Source organism: Carassius carassius, chromosome 27 (assembly GCF_963082965.1).
Source record: "Carassius carassius chromosome 27, fCarCar2.1, whole genome shotgun sequence".
Taxonomy (NCBI): Eukaryota; Metazoa; Chordata; class Actinopteri; order Cypriniformes; family Cyprinidae; genus Carassius; species Carassius carassius.
Window position 1 is genome coordinate 1,992,947 of NC_081781.1, and position 22,000 is coordinate 2,014,946.

At 40.5% G+C, this 22,000-nt stretch overlaps 1 protein-coding gene across 1 annotated transcript in view; it reads right to left on the reverse strand.

The window, feature by feature from the left end:
• Nucleotides 1-206: 206 nt before the first annotated feature.
• The window catches only part of cpsf2 (cleavage and polyadenylation specific factor 2), a 33,873-nt gene continuing 12,079 nt past the window's right edge, over nt 207-22,000 (reverse strand). The window contains exons 6-15 of the mRNA XM_059512071.1: nt 19,949-20,064; nt 19,662-19,849; nt 18,546-18,836; nt 17,748-17,848; nt 15,894-16,097; nt 15,640-15,792; nt 9,895-10,120; nt 8,701-9,012; nt 7,824-7,958; nt 207-493 (exon numbers count right to left, since the gene is read on the reverse strand). Coding sequence (XP_059368054.1) covers nt 401-493; nt 7,824-7,958; nt 8,701-9,012; nt 9,895-10,120; nt 15,640-15,792; nt 15,894-16,097; nt 17,748-17,848; nt 18,546-18,836; nt 19,662-19,849; nt 19,949-20,064 — 1,819 coding nt within the window. The 3' untranslated portion in view covers nt 207-400. The remainder of the gene's footprint in view (nt 494-7,823; nt 7,959-8,700; nt 9,013-9,894; nt 10,121-15,639; nt 15,793-15,893; nt 16,098-17,747; nt 17,849-18,545; nt 18,837-19,661; nt 19,850-19,948; nt 20,065-22,000) is intronic.

Consider the following 22,000-nt stretch of genomic DNA (forward strand, 5'->3'; position numbering starts at 1 on the left):
CACTATTTATGTAATTCTCAAAACTTTTGGCCATGACTGTATACTATACACTGCAGATAGTATGCTATTCTGAACAAGCCCAAGTTATTTTTTTTATAACAGAACTGAAATGAATAACTGTAATTGCACAAACTCACAATGACACAATGTTTCATTATGAAAATGAAGTTTATCTGAGAAAAATAAGGGGTAAAAAAGGCTTAAACGATTCTTTGCATCCAGCAGTTTTGAACAAAAGCATTGTTCGTCTTCAGTCCAGACAGATGCTCTGTTTCTGGGTCCCTTTCAGAGAGAACATCTGCCATGTAAACGTGGGGGGAAACAATAATAAAATACACACAACTCAAAAGCTGTAAAAGGAAAGGAAATGAAAGGAGGGGCTGGAGCTGATTGAGATCTGTTAAACTACAGCATACTGCTGATACAACAGCTCACGAATCCTGTAGTAGTCATCACAATGGCAGCCTTCCAGACAGATGCGGCCCGCTTCCGTCTAAATGAGAGAGAGAGAGAGAGAGAGAGAGAGGTCATTGAGGTCAGTGTTCAGGTGAGCATGTCAAGAGCTGTTCACAGTACATACAGGATGTGTTCTTGCATAGCAAAACAGCATAACGCTGGAATATCAAGATGATTTTAACACTTGCCACTGGATCTATAAAAAGTCTGGCTAACTAGTCATATCGTGGGGGGTTCCTGATATATATATATATATATATGAAATACTGGAGGTGGGCAATATACAGGCCCTGGTATACTTCAAACAAAATGGAAGAACAAACTGATATGATGTCATTTCGAACAAAATCAGGCAAAATTCAGAGAAACATCCGAGACAAGTTTTCCAAATCCATGAAAAGAAAGAGTAAAGATATAAGGTAGCAAGTACCAAATGCATGTTTCAAATAAATGTTACACCATGCTGCTGCTGTTCTTTCAATAAGCGAATTTAAAGGGTATACAGTAAATGAATGCCAAACAATTATACGATAATAAACCTTTGTTTTTATCAAAATAATTTATCCAGTTTAATAAAATAAATGAACAGCAATAAAATAAAGCAACAAACGGATTCCAATATTTTTTTTCATGCTAAAATTTTCAGACTATGAGCCATTCACACTTCCCATAAAGTACTGATTATGGAAATGGCTTGATTCTTTTTTGTTGCAAATATGATACTTGACTCTGAACTGCTGCTAATCATTATTCTTTTGTCTATAATATTCTGATCACTGGGCCCCGTCTCACACCTAGATTGTCTACACTTCTTCATTTCATCGTTGTTAATTTGTTTAGGGGATACACGCGATCTTCGTGACAAATGTTTACATTAATTTACACCCCGCCTCCAGCAGTGCGGGGGTGTTGGCAAGTTCGTTAACAGTATACCGTCGCTCAGCCTTTTCGGACTTCTTTTTGCCTTCAAACGAAGAACGAAAACGAAATTTGTTTGAAGTATATCGGGGCCTTACCAGTATTACCGTATTTTTCGGACTATAAGTCACACCTGAGTATAAGTCGCATCAGTCCAAAAATACGTTATGATGAGGAAAAAAACATAAGTAGCACTGGACTATAAGTCACATTTATTTAGAACAAAGAACCAAGAGAAAACATTACCGTCTCCAGCTGCGAGAGGGCGCTCTATGTTTACAGTGTGAGGCTACAGGAGCACTGAGCAGTAGTGATGCGCGGGTCGGGGTTTTTTCCAACCCGCGGGTCCCGCTTTTATGAAATTATTTGTCCCGCCCCAGCCCGCCCCGCAAATAAAGTAAATTTTTTTTACATTGCTTAAAAGTTACATTGCTACTTAGACCTTCGTATCGTAACCTTATCAATATAGGCTATAGGTAATTGCACTATGATGGTTCGTTCGTGAACAAATCTTTTAGGTGAACGAATCGTTCTCGTTTACGTAATCCACTGACCATAGACAGTAAAAGACTCATTTCTTGTTCAATGAAGTTCCTGCCACAGCAGCACGCGAGCGCGGCGCTATCAGCAGCGCATGCGCAGCTCGTGAACAGCTCTGTGAACTGTTTCATCCTGTCAAAAAGAGTTACTCAAGATGTGACGGAGCATGTGACTTGTTGAATCTAGTGAACGAATACGATCTTCTCGCAGATGAAAGAGTTGAATGAAGTGATACATCTCGTTCGTGAATGAAATGAATGAGAGTAGGGTCAGTCGGCCAAGCATGTAAATCCCGATCAGCAATCAGCAGATACAAAGCGCAGTTATTGGTACACATACGCTTGTTTTCATATTTGGAATACAGAACATAACTCCACGTTTAATCCCCGATAAAACCTTGTGCTTTGTTAATCTGAACAATTTATTTAGACTATTTATTTAAGAGCTTAAGATCTTTGCCCGAACCCGACCGAACCCATCGGGTCCCGTCGGGTTAGGGCAAAGATCTTAAGCTCTTAAATAAATAGTCTAAATAAATTGTTTATTTTGGCTTAATTTATATCATCTTACGCGGGCTCGGGCCAGGCTCTGCGAGGTAAACGAGCGGTCATGTGATGTGTTTCGATTAGTACGAGAAAGATGCGAAAATGGATGCTGTGTAGGTGTAACGGAGGCTTGCCTCTGGCAATTACGTTTTGGTTGCACCATCAACTAAAGCAAAGTGTGAAAAAGGTGTGGAAAAGTTTTGACCATGTTTATAATGAGAATAATGAGTGAATAATGACGCACCATCAGTGAGCTCAGGAACGCGCTGAAACCATCTACAGTGGATTCAATCATTTTCCAAAAAAGTGAGTGAAGTGACATTCAGCCAAGTATGGTGACCCATACTCAAAAACATGTAGGCTTAGCCTAATCGCTGTGAGTAATAAAGTTTTTAAAAATGAAAACTAAATATTCATTGAGTCTTAAATATAATGTTGGCATTATTCTTTTATTAAATGTCAGCTGCTAGTGGTGAAGCAAATCTGGCGGAGCCTTTATCTTAATTTCGTTATTGCCAAATACCCATCTTAATTAAACATTTATCTTAATTTAATTTGTTAAAAAAGACTTGTTTTTATTGGTGCGTTGGTCTGTTTATAGGCTAAATGAGCCTATGTCTATTTAGAGTGCTGAGATGTTAAGATGTCACAGAGGACTTATTTTATTTCTTTATTCCAACTTCCAAATGGTGTAGTCTACGTTAGTTATTAATAAATTATGTTAAAGCATGAATAAATGACTCATTTTAGACAGGCAAAAGAGCTGTGTGCGTGTGCACATTTGAATAATGTCGGGCTGTAAACGGGTTCGGGCTTTTAAAAAGCTGTCAATCAAAATGTACTTGTCGGGCTCGGGTCCTGTCGGGCCTAACTTTTAAGGCCCGATTACAGCTCTAATTTATTTAATGCGATCATGCACACACTTTAATAAAGCCAAATTAGTTTTTGTCACAGTAAATACGTTCGTTGACTTAAGACATAACACATAAGACATTCTTTTTCACCAACTGCTGGCGTATTTATATAATATGAAGAAATGGTCACTTACCGAATCAGTGAATGAATCATTTTGGTGAACAAACTGAAAATCAACAAATCTCTTGAAAGAATCAAAATTTCCTCCACTAAATTCCCTGCAACATAATGGATTTTAAAACATTTAGTTTTTAGTGACCCGCCCCGCAATAAAGTGCCAATTTCTTAACCCGCACCAACCAACCCGGGGCCCGCGGGTTATGAGACGACCTGCGCATCACTACTGAGCAGCATAGAGCGCCCTCTCGCTGCTGTAGACGGTAATGTTTTCTCTTGGTTCATTTCTCTTGGTTCATGTCAAATTAATTTTGATAAGTCGCACCTGACTATAAGTCGCAGGACCAGCCAAACTATGAAAAAAAGTGTGACTTATAGTCTGGAAAATACGGTATATACTGATAAAACTGTGGTTGCGTACATGGCCTCCACATGATAGAGTAAGACCATCATGATTCATTTAAATAAAGTAAATTGGTTTATGTGACATCACAAAAAACACACACAGATTAAATATATTAAATAAAGTAATAAAATATAAATTGATAAAAAATATTTGGCTGCATTTAAAGTAAATAATCAAATAATTAAATGTACCTTTATTTTGGAAATAATGTTCAGACAATTCCCGTGGGCTCACCACCTACAGGAGGGACTGTAAGGGGCCGGTGCTTAGAGAATCGGGCAGCAGTCAAAGGCGGGGGCCTCGACAGCCCGATCCCTGGACACGGAAACTAGCTCTAGGGACGTGGAATGTCACCTCACTGGCGGGAAAGGAGCCCGAGATTGTGCGTGAGGTTGAGAGGTTCCGACTAGCGATAGTCGGGATCACCTCTACGCACAGCTTGGGCTCTGGAACCACACTCCTCGAGAGAGGATGGACTCTTCACCACTCTGGAGTTGCCCATGGTGAGAGGCGGCGGGCTGGTGTGGGTCTGCTTATAGCCCCCCAGCTCAGCTGCCATGTGTTGGAGTTTACCCCGGTGAATGAGAGGGTCGCTTCCCTGCGCCTTCGGGTCGGGGATAGGTCTCTCACTGTCGTTTGTGCCTACGGGCCGAACGGCAGTGCAGAGTACCCGGCCTTCTTGGAGTCTCTGGGAGGGGTGCTGGAAAGTGCTCCGACTGGGGACTCCGTCGTTTTACTGGGGGATTTCAACGCCCACGTGGGCAACGACAGTGACACCTGGAGGGGCGTGATTGGGAGGAACGGCCCCCCTGATTTGAACCCGAGTGGTGTTCAGTTATTGGACTTCTGTGCTAGTTACAGCTTGTCCATAACGAACACCATGTTCAAGCATAAGGGTGTCCATCAGTACACGTGGCACCATGACACCCTAGGCCGTAGGTCGATGATCGACTTTGTGGTCGTTTCATCCGACCTCCGGCCGTATGTCTTGGACACTCGGGTGAAGAGAGGGGCGGAGCTGTCAACTGATCACCACCTGGTGGTGAGTTGGATCCGATGGCGGGGGAGGAAGCTGGACAGACTCGGCAGACCCAAACGTACTGTGAGGGTCTGCTGGGAACGTTTGGCAGAGCCTCCTGTCAGAGAGATCTTCAACTCCCACCTCCGGCAGAGCTTCGACCGGATCCCGAGGGAGGCTGGAGATATTGAGTCCGAGTGGACCATGTTCTCCACCTCTATTGTCGAAGCGGCCGCTCGGAGCTGTGGCCGTAAGGTCTCCGGTGCCTGTCGAGGCGGCAATCCCCGAACCCGGTGGTGGACACCGGAAGTAAGGGATGCCGTCAAGCTGAAGAAGGAGTCTTATTGGGCCTGGTTGGCTTGTGGGACTCCTGAGGCAGCTGATAGGTACCGGCAGGCCAAGCGGACTGCAGCCCGGGTGGTTGTGGAGGCAAAAACTCGGGCCTGGGAGGAGTTCGGTGAGGCCATGGAGAAGGACTATCGGTCGGCCTCGAAGAGATTCTGGCAAACCGTCCGGCGCCTCAGGAGAGGGAAGCAGCGCCCTACCAATGCTGTTTACAGTAGAGGTGGGGAGCTGTTGACCACAACTGGGGATGTCGTTGGACGGTGGAAGGAATACTTCGAGGATCTCCTCAATCCCCGCTGTCACGTCTTCCATTGAGGAAGCAGAGGCTGAGGGCTCAGATGTGGACTCGTCCATCACCCAAGCTGAAGTCACCGAGGTAGTCAAGAAACTCCTCGGTGGCAAGGCACCGGGGGTGGATGAGATCCGCCCTGAGTACCTCAAGTCTCTGGATGTTGTGGGGCTGTCTTGGCTGACACGCCTCTGCAGCATCGCGTGGCAGTCGGGGACGGTGCCTCTGGGATGGCAGACCGGGGTGGTGGTCCCTCTTTTTAAGAAGGGGGACCGGAGGGTGTGTTCCAACTACAGGGGGATCACACTTCTCAGCCTCCCTGGGAAAGTCTATGCCAGGGTACTGGAGAGGAGAATCCGGCCGATAGTAGAACCTCAGATTCAGGAGGAACAGTGTGGTTTTCGTCCAGGCCGTGGAACACTGGACCAGCTCTATACCCTCTACGGGGTGCTGGAGGGTTCATGGGAGTTTGCCCAACCAGTCCACATGTGCTTTGTGGATTTGGAGAAGGCATTCGACTGTGTCCCTCGCGGCGGCCTGTGGAGGGTGCTCCGGGAGTATGGGGTCCGGGGCCCTTTGCTAAGGGCTATCCGGTCCCTGTACGACCGGAGCAGGAGCTTGGTTCGTATTGCCAGCAGTAAGTCAGACTTGTTCCCGGTGCGTGTTGGACTCCGGCAGGGCTGCCCTTTGTCGCCGGTTCTGTTCATGATTTTTATGGACAGAATTTCTAGGCGCAGCCAGGGGCCGGAGGGGGTCAGGTTTGGTGACAACACAATTTCGTCTCTGCTCTTTGCGGATGATGTTGTCGTGTTGGCTTCATCAAGCCAGGACCTTCAGCATGCACTGGGACGGTTTGCAGCCGAGTGTGAAGCGGCTGGGATGAGAATCAGCACCTCCAAATCCGAGGCCATGGTCCTCAGTCGGAAAAGGGTGGCTTGCCCACTTCAGGTTGGTGGAGAGTTCCTGCCTCAAGTGGAGGAGTTTAAGTATCTTGGGGTCTTGTTCACGAGTGAGGGAAGGATGGAACGGGAGATTGACAGACGGATCGGTGCAGCTTCTGCAGTAATGCGGTCGATGTACCGGTCTGTCGTGGTGAAGAAAGAGCTGAGCCACAAGGCGAAGCTCTCGATTTACCGGTCAATCTACGTTCCTACTCTCACCTATGGTCATGAGCTTTGGGTCATGACCGAAAGGACAAGATCCCGGATACAGGCGGCCGAAATGAGCTTTCTCCGCAGGGTGGCTGGGCGATCCCTTAGAGATAGGGTGAGAAGCTCAGTCACCCGGGAGGAGCTCAGAGTAGAGCCGCTGCTCCTCCACATCGAGAGGGGTCAGCTGAGGTGGCTCGGGCATCTGTTCCGGATGCCTCCTGGACGCCTTCCCGGGAAGGTGTTCCGGGCGCGTCCCACTGGGAGGAGACCCCGGGGAAGACCTAGGACACGCTGGAGAGACTATGTCTCCCGGCTGGCCTGGGAACGCCTCGGTGTCCCCCCAGAAGAGCTGGAGGAAGTGTCTAGGGAGAGGGAAGTCTGGGGTTCTCTGCTTAGACTGCTGCCCCCGCGACCCGGCCCCGGATAAGCGGAAGAAGATGGATGGATGGATGGATGTTCAGACAAATTACTTTAATCATTTTATGCAATATATTTTTATTTATTGTTGCATATATATTACAACAAAATATTTAGTTTTTTTTCAAGTTCATGTGCAACAAACATATATATATATATATATATATATATATATATATATATATACTCCTATTTTGTTAAAACATGCAAAATTTTACACATTATGGATGGGTAAATCTTTCTTAATTGATATTCACATGACATCATTAAACTACAAGTTTCATTCTGCAAATGACACCCAGTTTTCTCAAAAATTCACATGTATTTATGATCCAAGTTTACGTCAAAAAATGTATAATGATTTGAATTTAAAAATACAATGGTTGATATTACCATGGAAACTCAAGAAGCACTGCATTGTGGGATACAGTAGGAAAATTGTTGTTTGTGCTTGTGTTGACGGCTTAACAAGATTCTCAATGAACAGAAGCATTGCTATATTAATTATGCTTCATTTTTCAATTAAAAAATATGTACAGATCGCTGCATACATGTCTTTTTAAAGGCAATGTCCCGAGTCGTCGGATCCAAATTTGGCTTTTTGCAACACACATTAAGAACACATCCTGATTGTACAGCCGGCCACTAATCAAATATTCATAAGAGGTGATTTGCATATTATGTGGTGTGATGTGCTTCCACTCACCCTCCTGACAGCCACCAGATTATTACACACCAGAACTCCACCCACAAACTCTGCCTGGATCCCTTCACGCAGCAGAACCTGCTTAAAGTCTGAAAGACGAGGCTCGTTGATGAACACAGACTGATGACCCGGGACCTGAGGAGAACACGTGTTATTCCCACAAACACCCAGGAGATGTTGCTATTTGAACATATTTCCTCTGGTGATCAGCTGTATAATACAGAGCTAGATTTCAACCTTCGTCATGAGATCATTGCATCCTCATTAAATCTGTTCACCTCACATATATTTTCCTCAGTTCTCTTGCTCTGTATTGCAGCAGACTTGAATTCTATATTTTATAACTTCAACTTTAAGCAAAAATCTATTTAATTAATTTTATTTTGTTGCGTTTTGTAACTTTTTATTTAATATAAATATTATTATTAAATATTATATTTACTTTACAATATGTCTACATAGTATTATTAATTAGTTTATTAAAAAGTTTTTGTCATTATTAGCTTTTTTTTTATTTGCCTTTGGTATTTATTTTATTTCATCAAATAAAATGAAGTGAAAATGAGAACTGTTGCCTATAATGTAACTTTATACTGTAATATAAAATTACATTTATATATATATAAAAAAAATTTTTTTTGTAAATATCAAAATATATATAAAAATAAATATATTCTGAATTGGATTTAAACGTAATATTTTTCATTTTTGTATTTAGTTTGGAAATCTTTAGAAATTTGTATTTTGACTTGTTATTAAAGGATGTCTATATAGCACGTAGTAATTGTTTGCTTGCAACAATCATCTACTTAAACGAAACAGAACTTGAGCAGCGCAGGTTAAAGGTGTAGTTTGTCCTGTATTTGCTGTGTCTCACCTCATGAGCTGGCAGCGGCTCCAGTGTGGGAATGACGTCGCTCTCCTCCGAAATCTCCCGCTCGTCCTCTCCAAACAGAGTCTTGATGGCCCGCTGGTTAGCCGCGGCGCTAGGCTCAGTCGTCAGGTCCGGCTCGACATCCATGGCTGGCTCTCCGTCCTCCGTCTCCTCTTTGGCGTCTCCCATCTCTGCGATGACACCCGTGTCCACTTTCTCCACCCGCATGTCCAGAACGCCATCGATCCACGCCAGCTCCGTGTCTTTGGCTTTACAGAACTGCAGCGAACTGACCAACGAGTCCTTAAGTCTGACCTGCAGAGACATTTACAGCTCCATCAGTCTGTGAGCATCTCACACTTTGCAATGACATCATGATAAATGATGCTATTTTGAAACATCGACAACTCAAAACTCCCAGAACCTTAAGCGAACAATTCCTTCTCTTAATATCTATATATGAAGCAGCAAGATGGGATTTAGCATGCCATACTTTAGCAAAACATTCACATTTGGCTATCTGGGGGTCCTCAAATGTTTTGTATTTCAAACAGAACTACAGTTTTTATACAGCCTGTTAAGATAATGCTGTAAATAAGAAGCTTTAAATAAATATTTTAACGTGTGAATAAATCCAACTATCCCTATTGAATTACGTTTCACTTTCCATAATCTGTGACTGAGAGAGGAGCATCTTGAAGACACAAACTGACATAGACAGTTCATGTGCATTCAGGGCATTTTGTGCAGATAGTCGTAATATTAACGTGCTGTATATAAATATATATATATGTGCTGTCAAATGATTAATCGTGATAAATCGCATAAAAAAAAGTTTGTCTAAATAATATATATTTGTGTGCTCTATATATTTATTACATAAATATTATGTAATAAATATAAGTACACACACATGCATGCTCAGAAAAATATGTATATTATTTATCAAATATATTTATTAATATTACAATTTATATATTTAAAATGTATATATTTTTAGATATATACAGTATGTGTATATACATAAACATACACAGAACAAACACATATTATGCAAAAAAACTTTTATTTTGTATGCGATTAATTGCAATGAATCGTTTGAGAGCACAAACATATATGCTTATTTATATGACCTCAGTTGGCATTTCACAAAGTTGTTGAAATGTCAGTTTTTTGTGTGACAGAGAGAGTTATTACCTGGTAAATGTGAGTCTCGCTGGTGGCGTCCACAGTCTCCTGCAGTTTTGGTGTGTAAACTTTGATGTCTTTGCCGCTGAAGGCCTTGCAGGACTCGGCCAGGTCCTGGCTGGCCTCCGGCGGCCCGTGAACTATGATCAGCTGTCTGGGTTTCATCTGGTTTATGATCTTTTTAATGGAGTCGCCGTCAGAACGGCCCTCGTAATCGATGTACATGACTCGAGCTCTGAGGGACACAACAGATGAATCAATGACTCTGACCGCACCATATCTGGGTCAGACTGCCATGAAAGTGCGAACAAACAATACAATATATATATATATATATATATATATATATATGGGGTTGCATGACTACTGATTACTACTAGTCGATTTCTTTTAAAAAAATACTCTAGTTATTTGACTACTCGTGGTTCATGCTAGTGTGAATTAAAAGACATGAAATAGTTCTTATCAATAAATGCTTATTAATTCATAGCTTAATGTAACAATTACATATGGAAAAAAAAACTTTATAATTATCACATTACCTATTTAAAATTTCATTTAACAGCCAGTATCTGTATCTATATTTGCATCTGTAACAAATCACAGAAGTATTCGTATCTACATTCGGATAAAACCTGGTGAAACGTCGTACAGCTACTTGATAAGACCGTTATGACTATCTTTTTTTCATAGTTATCATTGAACAAGTAGGCCTATGCCATGTTAAACTAAAATAATTATTATTTTCTTAAAATATATTTATCATGCAAGCAGAGCGATGCCATGACAAATGTTTAGTGATCATCTGGACACGACTGAATTAATTCAGTGCACACATTTTCATTACGCAGAACTCTATAAGCGAGTATTTTTGTGAACTTCATTAAACAAATGTGTGTGTGCCACGCAAACCAACAAAAGATAAAGATGCAAACACATAGGACAAGTAGTAAAATGTATCTGTATCAAAGTTGATCATTAGCCTGCTCTTTAGAGAGAACTGGTTTGGTTTTTGGGACACGCAGCGCGGCTGTTTGAATGGTGAGTGCGCTGTGCTTGTTCTATTCATTCGTATCATATCGTAGCCGAAGGTTTAAAACATTACGTTTTAAATATATATATAAATAATAGAACGTGTATGATTTATTATTATAGGTGATATTTCTCTTGCCAAGCTCTGATTTCTGAGAGATGCACGGAGAGACAAGAGCAATGCTGTGTTTGATTTGCGCTCTTTTCATTCATAAAGTTTATATTCATTCACTTCACACTCGTGACTTTAGAGGTCTGTGTATAATATTGCGCAGTTTTTGAAGCCTTTATCCATGCCATTCCAAATAAAGTATTCTACTTCGTGCACATCCCTAATTATTAAGTTACATATTTTAATTTTACATGCAACACAGATTCATAGAAAGTAACAGCTACACAAAAAAATTGTAATCCTAAAATTCACGTGTACTTGCAAACTCTGTGCATGCATTTGGTTAATCACTCAACTACTCGAATAGTCTATGCAAGCCCGAATATATATATATATATATATATAAATTGATCATAATAATATTTAATTATATTACTATATAGTATTTTAATTGTTATTAATTATAATGTTACAATTATTTTATATAATTATATTATTTTAATTATTACAATTAATTAATAATTACTATTTTTTCAGAAGACTCGATGTCTGTATATCCTGTTTGTACAATATATTGCTTAACTTTACAAAATAATCAAAGAACTTTTTTTAGCCTTCATTTGATGAGGTTTTGGTGGGAACCTGAAAAGCTTTGAAACTTATTTAAATTGTCATCTTATAAAATAATAATTATTTACCATTTTAAACCGTTTACTTGTATCCATTTCTCTTCCAAATATTTCACTTACACAATAAATCACGAAAATAGTAAATGTTAGCAGATATTTTGTGTTGACATGCTATAATGTCTATTTTCTTTCTGAAGTATTCTTATTTTAATTCTGATGTTTTCAAATTATTAAGCTATAAAACTAATAGAATGATAATTGTAAAATGCTGGCAAGTGTTTAGCATTAAATTAAGCTCAAATCTCGAATGATTGAAACATTTTTAAACACCACTGGAGATTAGAATCACTCATGGAGTCTGAACTCACATTATCAATCAGTTCAGCGGCAAATAAACACACAAACCACAGAAGAGCAGTTCATTAGAGAAGGATGGAGGGTTATTAAACAGAAGTGCTAATTATTCTGTTAAACCTGACAGCAGTGTATCGGGAAACACGGACATCTGAGTGTGTCCGGGAGAGACCTGGGTATTTCTAACTGGCTGTAGGATATGGGATGAAATTAGACTCAAAATGATTAATAGATGCATGCAAAAAAATTTCAATGAACTACAGTACAGACCAAAAGTTTGGACACACCTTCTCATTCAAAGAGTTTTCTTTATTTTCATGACTATGAAAATTGTAGATTCACACTGAAGGCATCCAAACTATGAATTAACACATGTGGAATTATATATGGAATTATATACATAACAAAATAGTGTGAAACAACTGAAAATATGACATATTCTAGGTTCTTCAAAGTAGCCACCTTTTGCTTTGATTACTGCTTTGCACACTCTTGGCATTCTCTTGATGAGCTTCAAACTGAAATGGTTTTCACTTCACAGGTGTGCCCTGTCAGGTTTAATAAGTGTGATTTCTTGCCTTATAAATGGGGTTGGGACCATGAGTTGTGTTGTGCAGAAGTCAGGTGGATACACAGCTGATAGTCCTACTGAATAGACTGTTAGAATTTGTATTATGGCAAGAAAAAAGCAGCTAAGTACAGGAAAACGAGTGGCCAGTCAGTCCGAAAAATTGGGAAAACTTTGAAAGTGTCCCTAAGTGCAGCCACAAAAACCATCAAGCGCTACAAAGAAACTGGCTCAAATGCGGACCGCCCCAGGAAAGGAAGACCAAGAGTCACCTCTGCTGCGGAGGATAAGTTCATCCGAGTCACCAGCCCTCAGAAATCGCAGGTTAACAGCAGCTCAGATTAGAGACCAGGTCAGACAGCAGCAGTTCTAGCAGCAGACACATCTCTAGAACAACTGTCAAGAGGAGACTGTTTTCATAGTCATGAAAATAAAGAAAACTCTTTGAATGAGAAGGTGTGTCCAAACTTTTGGTCTGTACTGTACATCAATTTTATACATGTATTTTACGAACCACAAACAAATGCCTTTCAATTTGATTCGGGATTAAATGATTGTGCAGCGATTTGTACATTCCGTATTTTTCGGACTATAAGTCGCACCTGAGTATAAGTCGCATCAGTCCAAAAATAAGTCATGATGAGGAAAAAAACAAATATAAGTCGCACTGGACTATAAATCGCATTTATTTAGAACCAAGAACCAATAGAAAACATTACCGTATCCAGCCGCGAGAGGGCGCTCTATGATTTCAGTGTAGACTACAGGAACACTGAGCAGTATAGAGCGCCCTCTCGCGGCTGTAGCCGGTAATGTTTTCTATTGGTTCATTTCTCTTGGTTCATTTCTCTTGGTTCATTTCTCTCGGTTCATTTCAAATTAATTTTGATAAGTCGCACCTGACTATAAGTCGCAGGACCAGCCAAACTATGAATAAAAGTGCGACATAGTCCAGAAAATACGGTATACAGACATGTTTGCGAATAAAAATGTTCTGTTCTGCATTAATATATCATAAACTGCTTGTGCAAAAAGGAATCCATGCATAAGTGGATCGGGTGACACGCGTGCATTAATTGACATCTAGTTCAAGTCAATCTTGTTCGGTTCATTTGGATTGAGACTTCATTTTCACAGTTTTCAGCATTTCATGTCCCACACACACACGACTACTAAGGAACAAGGCATGGTGCAATTCATTAACGTGTACATGATTTGAAAAAATTGCGAATGTGCGTCACTACACTGAAACAAAAGCTTTTCAACCGGTGTCTGCAGAGTTAAGATTTACATTAATGTGCAGCATTTTGTTCAAATAGAGACATATTTGTGAATACAAACGTTATCATAATTTGTGCATGTAGGGATTAAATTGTGCATTTGTGGATCATGCGATGTGCATGCATTCATCCGCATCTATTCTGAGCTTCTGAGTCGATTCTATTTGATTTATTTGAATTTTGAGACTTTCGTTCCGCCCTTTGAGCCCTTCCCAATCCACACACACACAGCTCGCGATCCACGCGCAGCTGAGCCAAAGAGAAACAGCGACCACTAGATGCCACTACAGCCCCACTCACATGCGCATTCCATTGTGTACAGTTTATGAATGTTACATTGTGTTTTCTTTGTTTCTTTTTGGTTTTTCTATTCTCCTCTGCCCATAGAAATTAAATAAAGATGTTTTATTCAACTTGTTCTACCTTAAGTCGTCTTAAGACACAGAATAGCTTATATTAATTTGGCCAAACAAGAACTTCGTGATAATAGCCTACCAGGTTTTCTTTTTTTTCGTTCAGACTTTTATTTGCAAACATGTCTGTATATGTACAAATCGCTGCACATTCATTTAATCCTGAATCAAACTGAAAGGCATTTGTTTGTGGTTTGTAAAATACATGTATAAAATTTATGTAGTACATTGATATTTTTGCGTGCATCTATTAATCATTTTGAGTCTAATTTCATCCCATAGTAGGATCCGTCTATGATGCTACATCTTGGTAAAAGTGTGATGCACTGGTTTGTAACAATTCAAACACTGCAGGGTGAGCGCCATTATATAGGGATGACATCCTAAACACTGCCTTTTAATAACATTTATCCTGGTATACATCTTTTGTTTTAAAATGTATAGAACAGATCCTGAAAAAAATAAAATAAAATAAAATGAACACTGGTTTTAATATTTTCAAAGTGTTGAATACTTTTATTTTAACTTTAGCATTTTGTGAAAAAATTAAAAATAAAAATAAAAACAGTAGTTATATATACACCGTAAAAATATTTTATAAAGTTATTTATTTGGAGTATATTTTACAAGAAAATACAATTTTAGTCTTTCTAATTTAAAATTGAACCTGTTACTTCCTGTTTCTTTGTAATTGTTTGTGTATTTACTAGCAATTTCTAAATGAATATTTTTTACAGTAGAATTTTTTTTTACAATAGAAGTCCTGAACATTGCTATAGTGCACAAATTTGACATTAGCTTTAAAAAAATGTTTTTTAAATGTATAGAATAAATCATGAATATTGTGGTATCTCATAAATGTGATAATATTTATTACAAAAATTAAAATCTATAATATAATTTTATAATTTATAATATAATTTTTTTTTCTATTTTCTAAAAAATATATTTTTATATATGGAACCTCTATATTTTAACAGATATTATATGTAAAACAAAAATGTGTGTTTGTGTCGCATCAGTCCAAAAATACGTCATGATGAGGAAAAAAACATATATAAGTCGCACTGGACTATAAGTCGCATTTATTTAGAACCAAGAGAAAACATTACCTTCTCCAGCCGCGAGAGGGTGCTCTATGTTTTCAGTGTAGACTACAGGAGCACTGAGCAGCATTAGAGCGCCCTCTCGAGGCTGTACACGGTAATGTTTTCTCTTGGTTCATGTCAAATTAATTTTGATAAATAAGTCGCACCTGACTATAAGTCGCAAGACCAGCCAAACTATGAAAAATAGTGCGACTTATAGTCCGGAAAATACGGTAATCAGTAATAAGAGTCAGACTGCTGATGAAATGTATGATCACCTGATGTCTAGCGCTTGTGTGACGCTGGTGCATTTGGTGGGGACGTCAGACAGGTCCTGCTCCATCGGCTCCTCTCCGTTAGTCAGTCCAGACTCCAGCTTGCTCTTCTCCTCTTCTGTGGCCTGGAGCTCAGGAACCAGAAACTCCTCGGGCCTGTGGTTAGAGTAAACACAGAACATGAAGGTACACAACACAGCAGCACAAACCCATAAATCCTATGGTACTGTATAACCATCTGAAGGGAAATAACTCACCTGATGATTTCGCCGTACTCGTCCCATTTGATTCGCTCCTCGTGTGTAGGGAACATGGGGTAGGACTTTTTGGCCTGTTTGAAGAAGCTGCCCTTCCTCCCGCCCTCGCCCTTCATCATCAGGTCGTGATGTTTGGTTTTCACCACCGCCGGCTGCTCCAGATCATCGTCTATATCGCTCTCATCGCTCGAGTCCATGTCCACCCTGACCATCAACACAGAGCGCTCTTATTAAACCTCAGGTAAGGTTAGGATTCAGAGCTGATCTAATAATAGTGATGGCATTATTAAACCATAAACAACTGAGATTGCCTTAAAGTGCTGCGTAAAAGTGAAGAAATGACAACAGAATATATAAACAGTGCTTTTTCCTCAATATCTTTAGTTTAACATGAATATTACTGTATAAAGTGAAGAGTATATTTTCGGTGTTGTGAGTTTTTAGCACCTTTTTGACTTCAATAGTTCCTTTCTAGTGCTCTGATATATTGTCTCATATGTGACCTTCAACCACAAAACCAGTCATAAGGGTCAGTTTTCCGAAATTGAGATTTGTGCATCATCTGAAAACTGAATAATTCAGCTTTCCATTGATGCATCTATGGTTTGTTAGGATTGGACAATAATTTTTTGAAATCTGGAATCTGAGGGTAAAAAAAAAAAAATCTAAATATTGAGAAAAATCGACTTTAAAGTTTTATTTTTTAGCAATGCATATTACTAACCAAAAATGAAGTTTTGATATAATAACAGTAGGAAATTGACTAAATATCATCATGGATGATGATCTTTAGTTAATATCCTTATGATTTCGGCATAAAAGAAAAATCGATAATTTTGATCCATTCAATGTTTTTTGGCTATTGCTAAAAATATACCCCCAGAGACTTAAGACTGCTTTTTTGTTCCAGGGTCACATATAGTCTCTTAATTAATGTAGGTCAAAACTGCAAAAATGTTCAATTACTGCTTTAAAAGAAAAGCATATCACCAGACAAGACAATAGAGAAATAATTTCACATATATTGTTTCGATCATGAATTATATTGTGTATCATAATATATTTTTGATTAATATAATATGTAAAAATATTATATATTTTAAAATAAGTAAAATGGGTTCCAAGTTCAAAGGTTTGAGGTCAGTAAATTTAGTTTTTAAACTTTTATTCAACAAGGATGCACTAAATTGAAAAAGTGACAGTAAAGTCTTTTATAATGTTACAAAAGTTGAAAATGTGAAAAAATGTGATACATTTTTCACACAAAATGTGAAGCAGCTCAACTGTTTTCAACATTGATACTAAAAAAAAGAAATGCTTCTTGAGCAGTAAATCATATTAGAGTGATTTCTGAAGATCATGTGACTGAAGACTGATTTTTCAATCATTTATTCTTGTTTTGGGTCTGAGTTTGGTTCATTAGAGAGCACAAATGTGAACAGACATTAGCACTTCTTAAAACAGACAGCAAAATTATGAATACCAATGAATTAATCTGGAGGCAAAAGGCATCACTGGCAAGTAAGTAACATTAGTGCAGGGTTTGCACAATCTGATCAACTCAAGAGTTGCAGTTTCAAAGTGTTTTTTTTTCCATTTCAAGCAGCAGCAGCAGATGTTGAAAGTTTAACATTACAGCTCAAAGAGTCAACAACTTTGTGATCCAATCGCGTGAATGATTCATAAAGTATTTATAAAACCTTTTTTTTCAGCGAGGATCTGTCTCATGAATATTTGTAGAAAATTACCCTCTCTACCGTTTATAAATGCCGTCAGAAAGTCTTGGTTTGATCAGCAGTGTATTCTGGGTTTTCATTCAGACAGTATTTTAGTCTCAAACACATTTCTACTCACTCTTTCGCCTGCTCCAGCTTTTTGGCAGCCTCTTTCTTCATTTTCTCTTTCTCCATGTATTCCTCTAGTTCTCGTCCTTCCAGTCGGCACCGTTTTCTTATCTGGATGAGTTAAAGAAAAGAAAAAAAAACACGAAATCTTCAAAATCACTGGCCATCCGAAGAATTTTTTTACACCAAAATTACTTGAAAAAGAGCTACAGAGGAAAACTAATCCCTAGATTTGCCAAAATTTGTGGGATCAAACAGTTATCCAGTTTTGTTTTTTGGTAACTTTGGTAAATAAGTTCTTATGAATAATGACATTGTCTTCTAATAGGACGACCACACAGTCAACAATAATCATGACTCGCATCCTGTAACATTGAGATTTTTTGCAAAAAATCCCTAAAAATGCACAATAAAAAAAAAATACAAAAGCTACAATGAATGAATGCTAACGTTGTTTTCTGATGTGATACACCTCCATTAATATCTAAGAATATTCTCAATGTAAAATCATCTTTTCAGCAAATTTCAAAATTTTTCCTATAATAGTTTATTTTGTTATATTTTTATTCAAAATCTTACTTCACAGTATGATTTTTTTTCACAATCTGGATATAGCTATTTTTCTTATTTTATTTGATTTATATTAGGCTGCGGTCACTTTAAGACTGACTGCACGGATCCGATATACTGAAACTCTGTGCTCTGAATCTGTTATTATTGTGCCTTCTATTCACTTTCATAATGTGGCAAAAAAAAAAGTATATTTTGTCCTATCTTCATATTAAATTCCTTGTCGTAAAGGCCTCACCTCCAGTTCAATCCTCTTCTCCCCAGGGTTGTCTATGAGGTAGCGGGCCAGCGTTCCCGGTGTGGTTCTGTAGGTGAGGATGACTGAGTTCTTGGCGTCCTGACACCACTGTATGAAGAGCTCTCGTGAGAAGCCGGACTCCAGGTCGGGCTGGCTGCACAGAACCACCTTCGGGCTGGGGACACGGGCCAGATCGGACAGGCTGTGACAGAGCGACAGGTGGCGAAACTGGAAAGGGTTGTTCCTCTTGTCCTCGAAGCATCGCATCAGTTTATCACTCATCCATTCGACCTGTGAGGAAACGCAAGAAACCTTCTGATTTCTGACACATCTTGCTTCACATGCAAAAACTGTAGATATTTCAAAAATAATATAGATGTTATTAAGACATTTCATTGAAACAACTGATCCAGTCAGTCACTGAATCATTCATTAAACTCATTTGTTCGAAATGATGAATCATTTCCGCATGGATTGTTTGGGGACACAAGAGCCATGAAAAAAAAACTAAGTAATTATGACTTCTAATTTTGCAATTAATAACACATTAACATTCTGAAAAACAAAACACAATCAGAATTCTGAGAAAGAAAAAAAAAGTCAGAATTTTTTTCACAATTCTGAGGAAAAAAAGTTGTGTGAAAAGTTTGGAATTATTTACAGTTCTGACAAAAAAAATTCGGAATTCTTTACAATTCTGAGAAAATATTGATATCATACCTACAATTCCGAAGGGGGAAAAAGTCAGAACATCAAGTTTATAACTCACATTTGGGATAAAATGGAACAAAATATTGTCATAAAATCAATGTAACATTTGCTAACAATCAGGCTGATATTCAGAAAAGACTGCACTCTTGCTCAAATGATATTGCTTAACTTTATCATTTGATAAAAATATAAAACAAAACTCATGCAGGAAAAAGTCCCTGCATATCTTGAATTTCGAGACATATTAAACCAGCACTGACCATCATGCAGTGAAAACACACATTGCTTGTTTGGTTTTTGCAAAGCGAGTGACATGCTCCATAACGCCAGCTTGCTTTAAAACGATTACATTATAATAGAGCACACAAAGAACATTTTTGAAGGATCTGAGTGTGACAGCGAGACCTGGGACTTTGAGAACTCCACCACGTTGTAGCTGACGTTGTTGAGCAGGGCGAGCGAGTAAACGCCCAATCCTGCATCTTTGGTCCTCCAGATCTGATCTAGGAGCTGAGCCAGTTCCAGCACTCGCCCCGCCGTGTCCACAGAGATCAGCACGTTCCCGTCGCCTCGGAGCGTCTCCATCACATTGGCTAGAAGAGAGAGTGGAACATCACGCTTCATTGCAGCAGTACATGATGATAAATCATTAAAATCATTTTGGGTGAACTGCTGGTTGAGTCTGAACTTACTGAGCAGTTGCTCGTCACGCTGTTTCCTGCGAGGCTGAACATACGAGGCGTTGAAGGAGTCTGTGATGAGAAGAGACGGTCTGCTGACGTTTTCCAGGGAGCAGCCGTTCAGATGACTGATCGGACACAGCACACATTATGAAATAAAACCTTTTACTTTACACTGAGATCAGAAATGAACAAGAATTTGGACAAGAATGGTACATAAAGTGGCAAAAATGCCAAATATTGTTAGTTTCAGTTTATTAAAACTACATGTATGTATCTGATAGTAGTTTGGTTTTTAATTAATAGTCATTTATTAGCATTATTAAAGATAACTTAGTAATATTTATAATAAATATTCAATAGAACACAATTGTATTGTATTGTGTATATATATATATATATATATATATATATATATATATATATATATATATATATATAAATGATCCCCTTGAACTGCCCCTCCTTGAACTGCCACCTTAACGTGGTGGAGGGGTTTGAGTACCCGAATGACCCTAGGAGCTATGTTGTCCGGGGCTATATGCCCCTGGTAGGGTCTCCCAAGGCAAACAGGTCCTAGGCGACAGGTCAGACTAAGAGCGGTTCAAAACCCCTTATGAGAAGGAACAATCAAAGGACTGTGACGTCGCCCGGTATGGCGCAGCCGGGGCCCCACCCTGGAGCCAGGCCCGGGGTTGGGGCTCGTATGCGAGCGCCTGGTGGCCGGGCCTCCCCCCACGGGGTCCGGCCGGGCTCAGCCCGAAGGAGCGACGTGGGGCCGCCTTCCCGTGGGCTCACCACCTACAGGAGGGACCGTAAGGGGCCGGTGCTTAGACAATCGGGTGGCAGTCGAAGGCGGGGGCCTCGACAGCCCGATCCCTGGACACGGAAACTAGCTCTAGGGACGTGGAACGTCACCTCACTGGCGGGGAAGGAGCCCGAGATTGTGCGTGAGGTAGAGAGGTTCCGACTAGCGATAGTCGGACTCACCTCTACGCACAGCTTGGGCTCTGGTACCACACTCCTCGAGAGAGGATGGACTCTTCACCACTCTGGAGTTGCCCAAGGTGAGAGGCGGCGGGCTGGTGTGGGTTTGCTTATAGCCCCCCAGCTCAGCTGCCATGTGTTGGAGTTTACCCCGGTGAACGAGAGGGTCGCTTCCCTGCGCCTTCGGGTCGGGGATAGGTCTCTCACTGTCGTTTGTGCCTACGGGCCGAACGGCAATGCAGAGTACCCAGCCTTCTTGGAGTCTCTGGGAGGGGTGCTGGAAAGTGCTTCGACTGGGGACTCCGTCGTTTTACTGGGGGACTTCAATGCCCACGTGGGCAACGACAGTGACACCTGGAGGGGCGTGATTGGGAGGAACGGCCCCCCTGATCTGAACCCGAGCGGTGTTCAGTTATTGGACTTCTGTGCTAGTTACAGCTTGTCCATAACGAACACCATGTTCAAGCATAAGGGTGTCCATCAGTACACGTGGCACCAGGACACCCTAGGCCGTAGTTCGATGATTGACTTTGTGGTCGTTTCATCCGACCTCCGGCCGTATGTCTTGGACACTCGGGTGAAGAGAGGGGCGGAGCTGTCAACCGATCACCACCTGGTGGTGAGTTGGATCCGATGGCGGGGGAGGAAGCTGGACAGACTCGGCAGACCCAAACGTACTGTGAGGGTCTGCTGGGAACGTTTGGCCGAGTCTCCTGTCAGAGAGATCTTCAACTCCCACCTCCGGCAGAGCTTCGACCGGATCCCGAGGGAGGCTGGAGATATTGAGTCCGAGTGGACCATGTTCTCCACCTCCATTGTCGAAGCGGCCGCTCGGAGCTGTGGCCGTAAGGTTTCCGGTGCCTGTCGAGGCGGCAATCCCCGAACCCGGTGGTGGACACCGGAAGTAAGGGATGCCGTCAAGCTGAAGAAGGAGTCCTATCGGGCCTGGTTGGCTTGTGGGACTCCAGAGGCAGCTGACAGGTACCGGCAGGCCAAGCGGACTACAGCCCGGGTGGTTGTGGAGGCAAAAACTCGGGCCTGGGAGGAGTTCGGTGAGGCCATGGAGAAGGACTATCG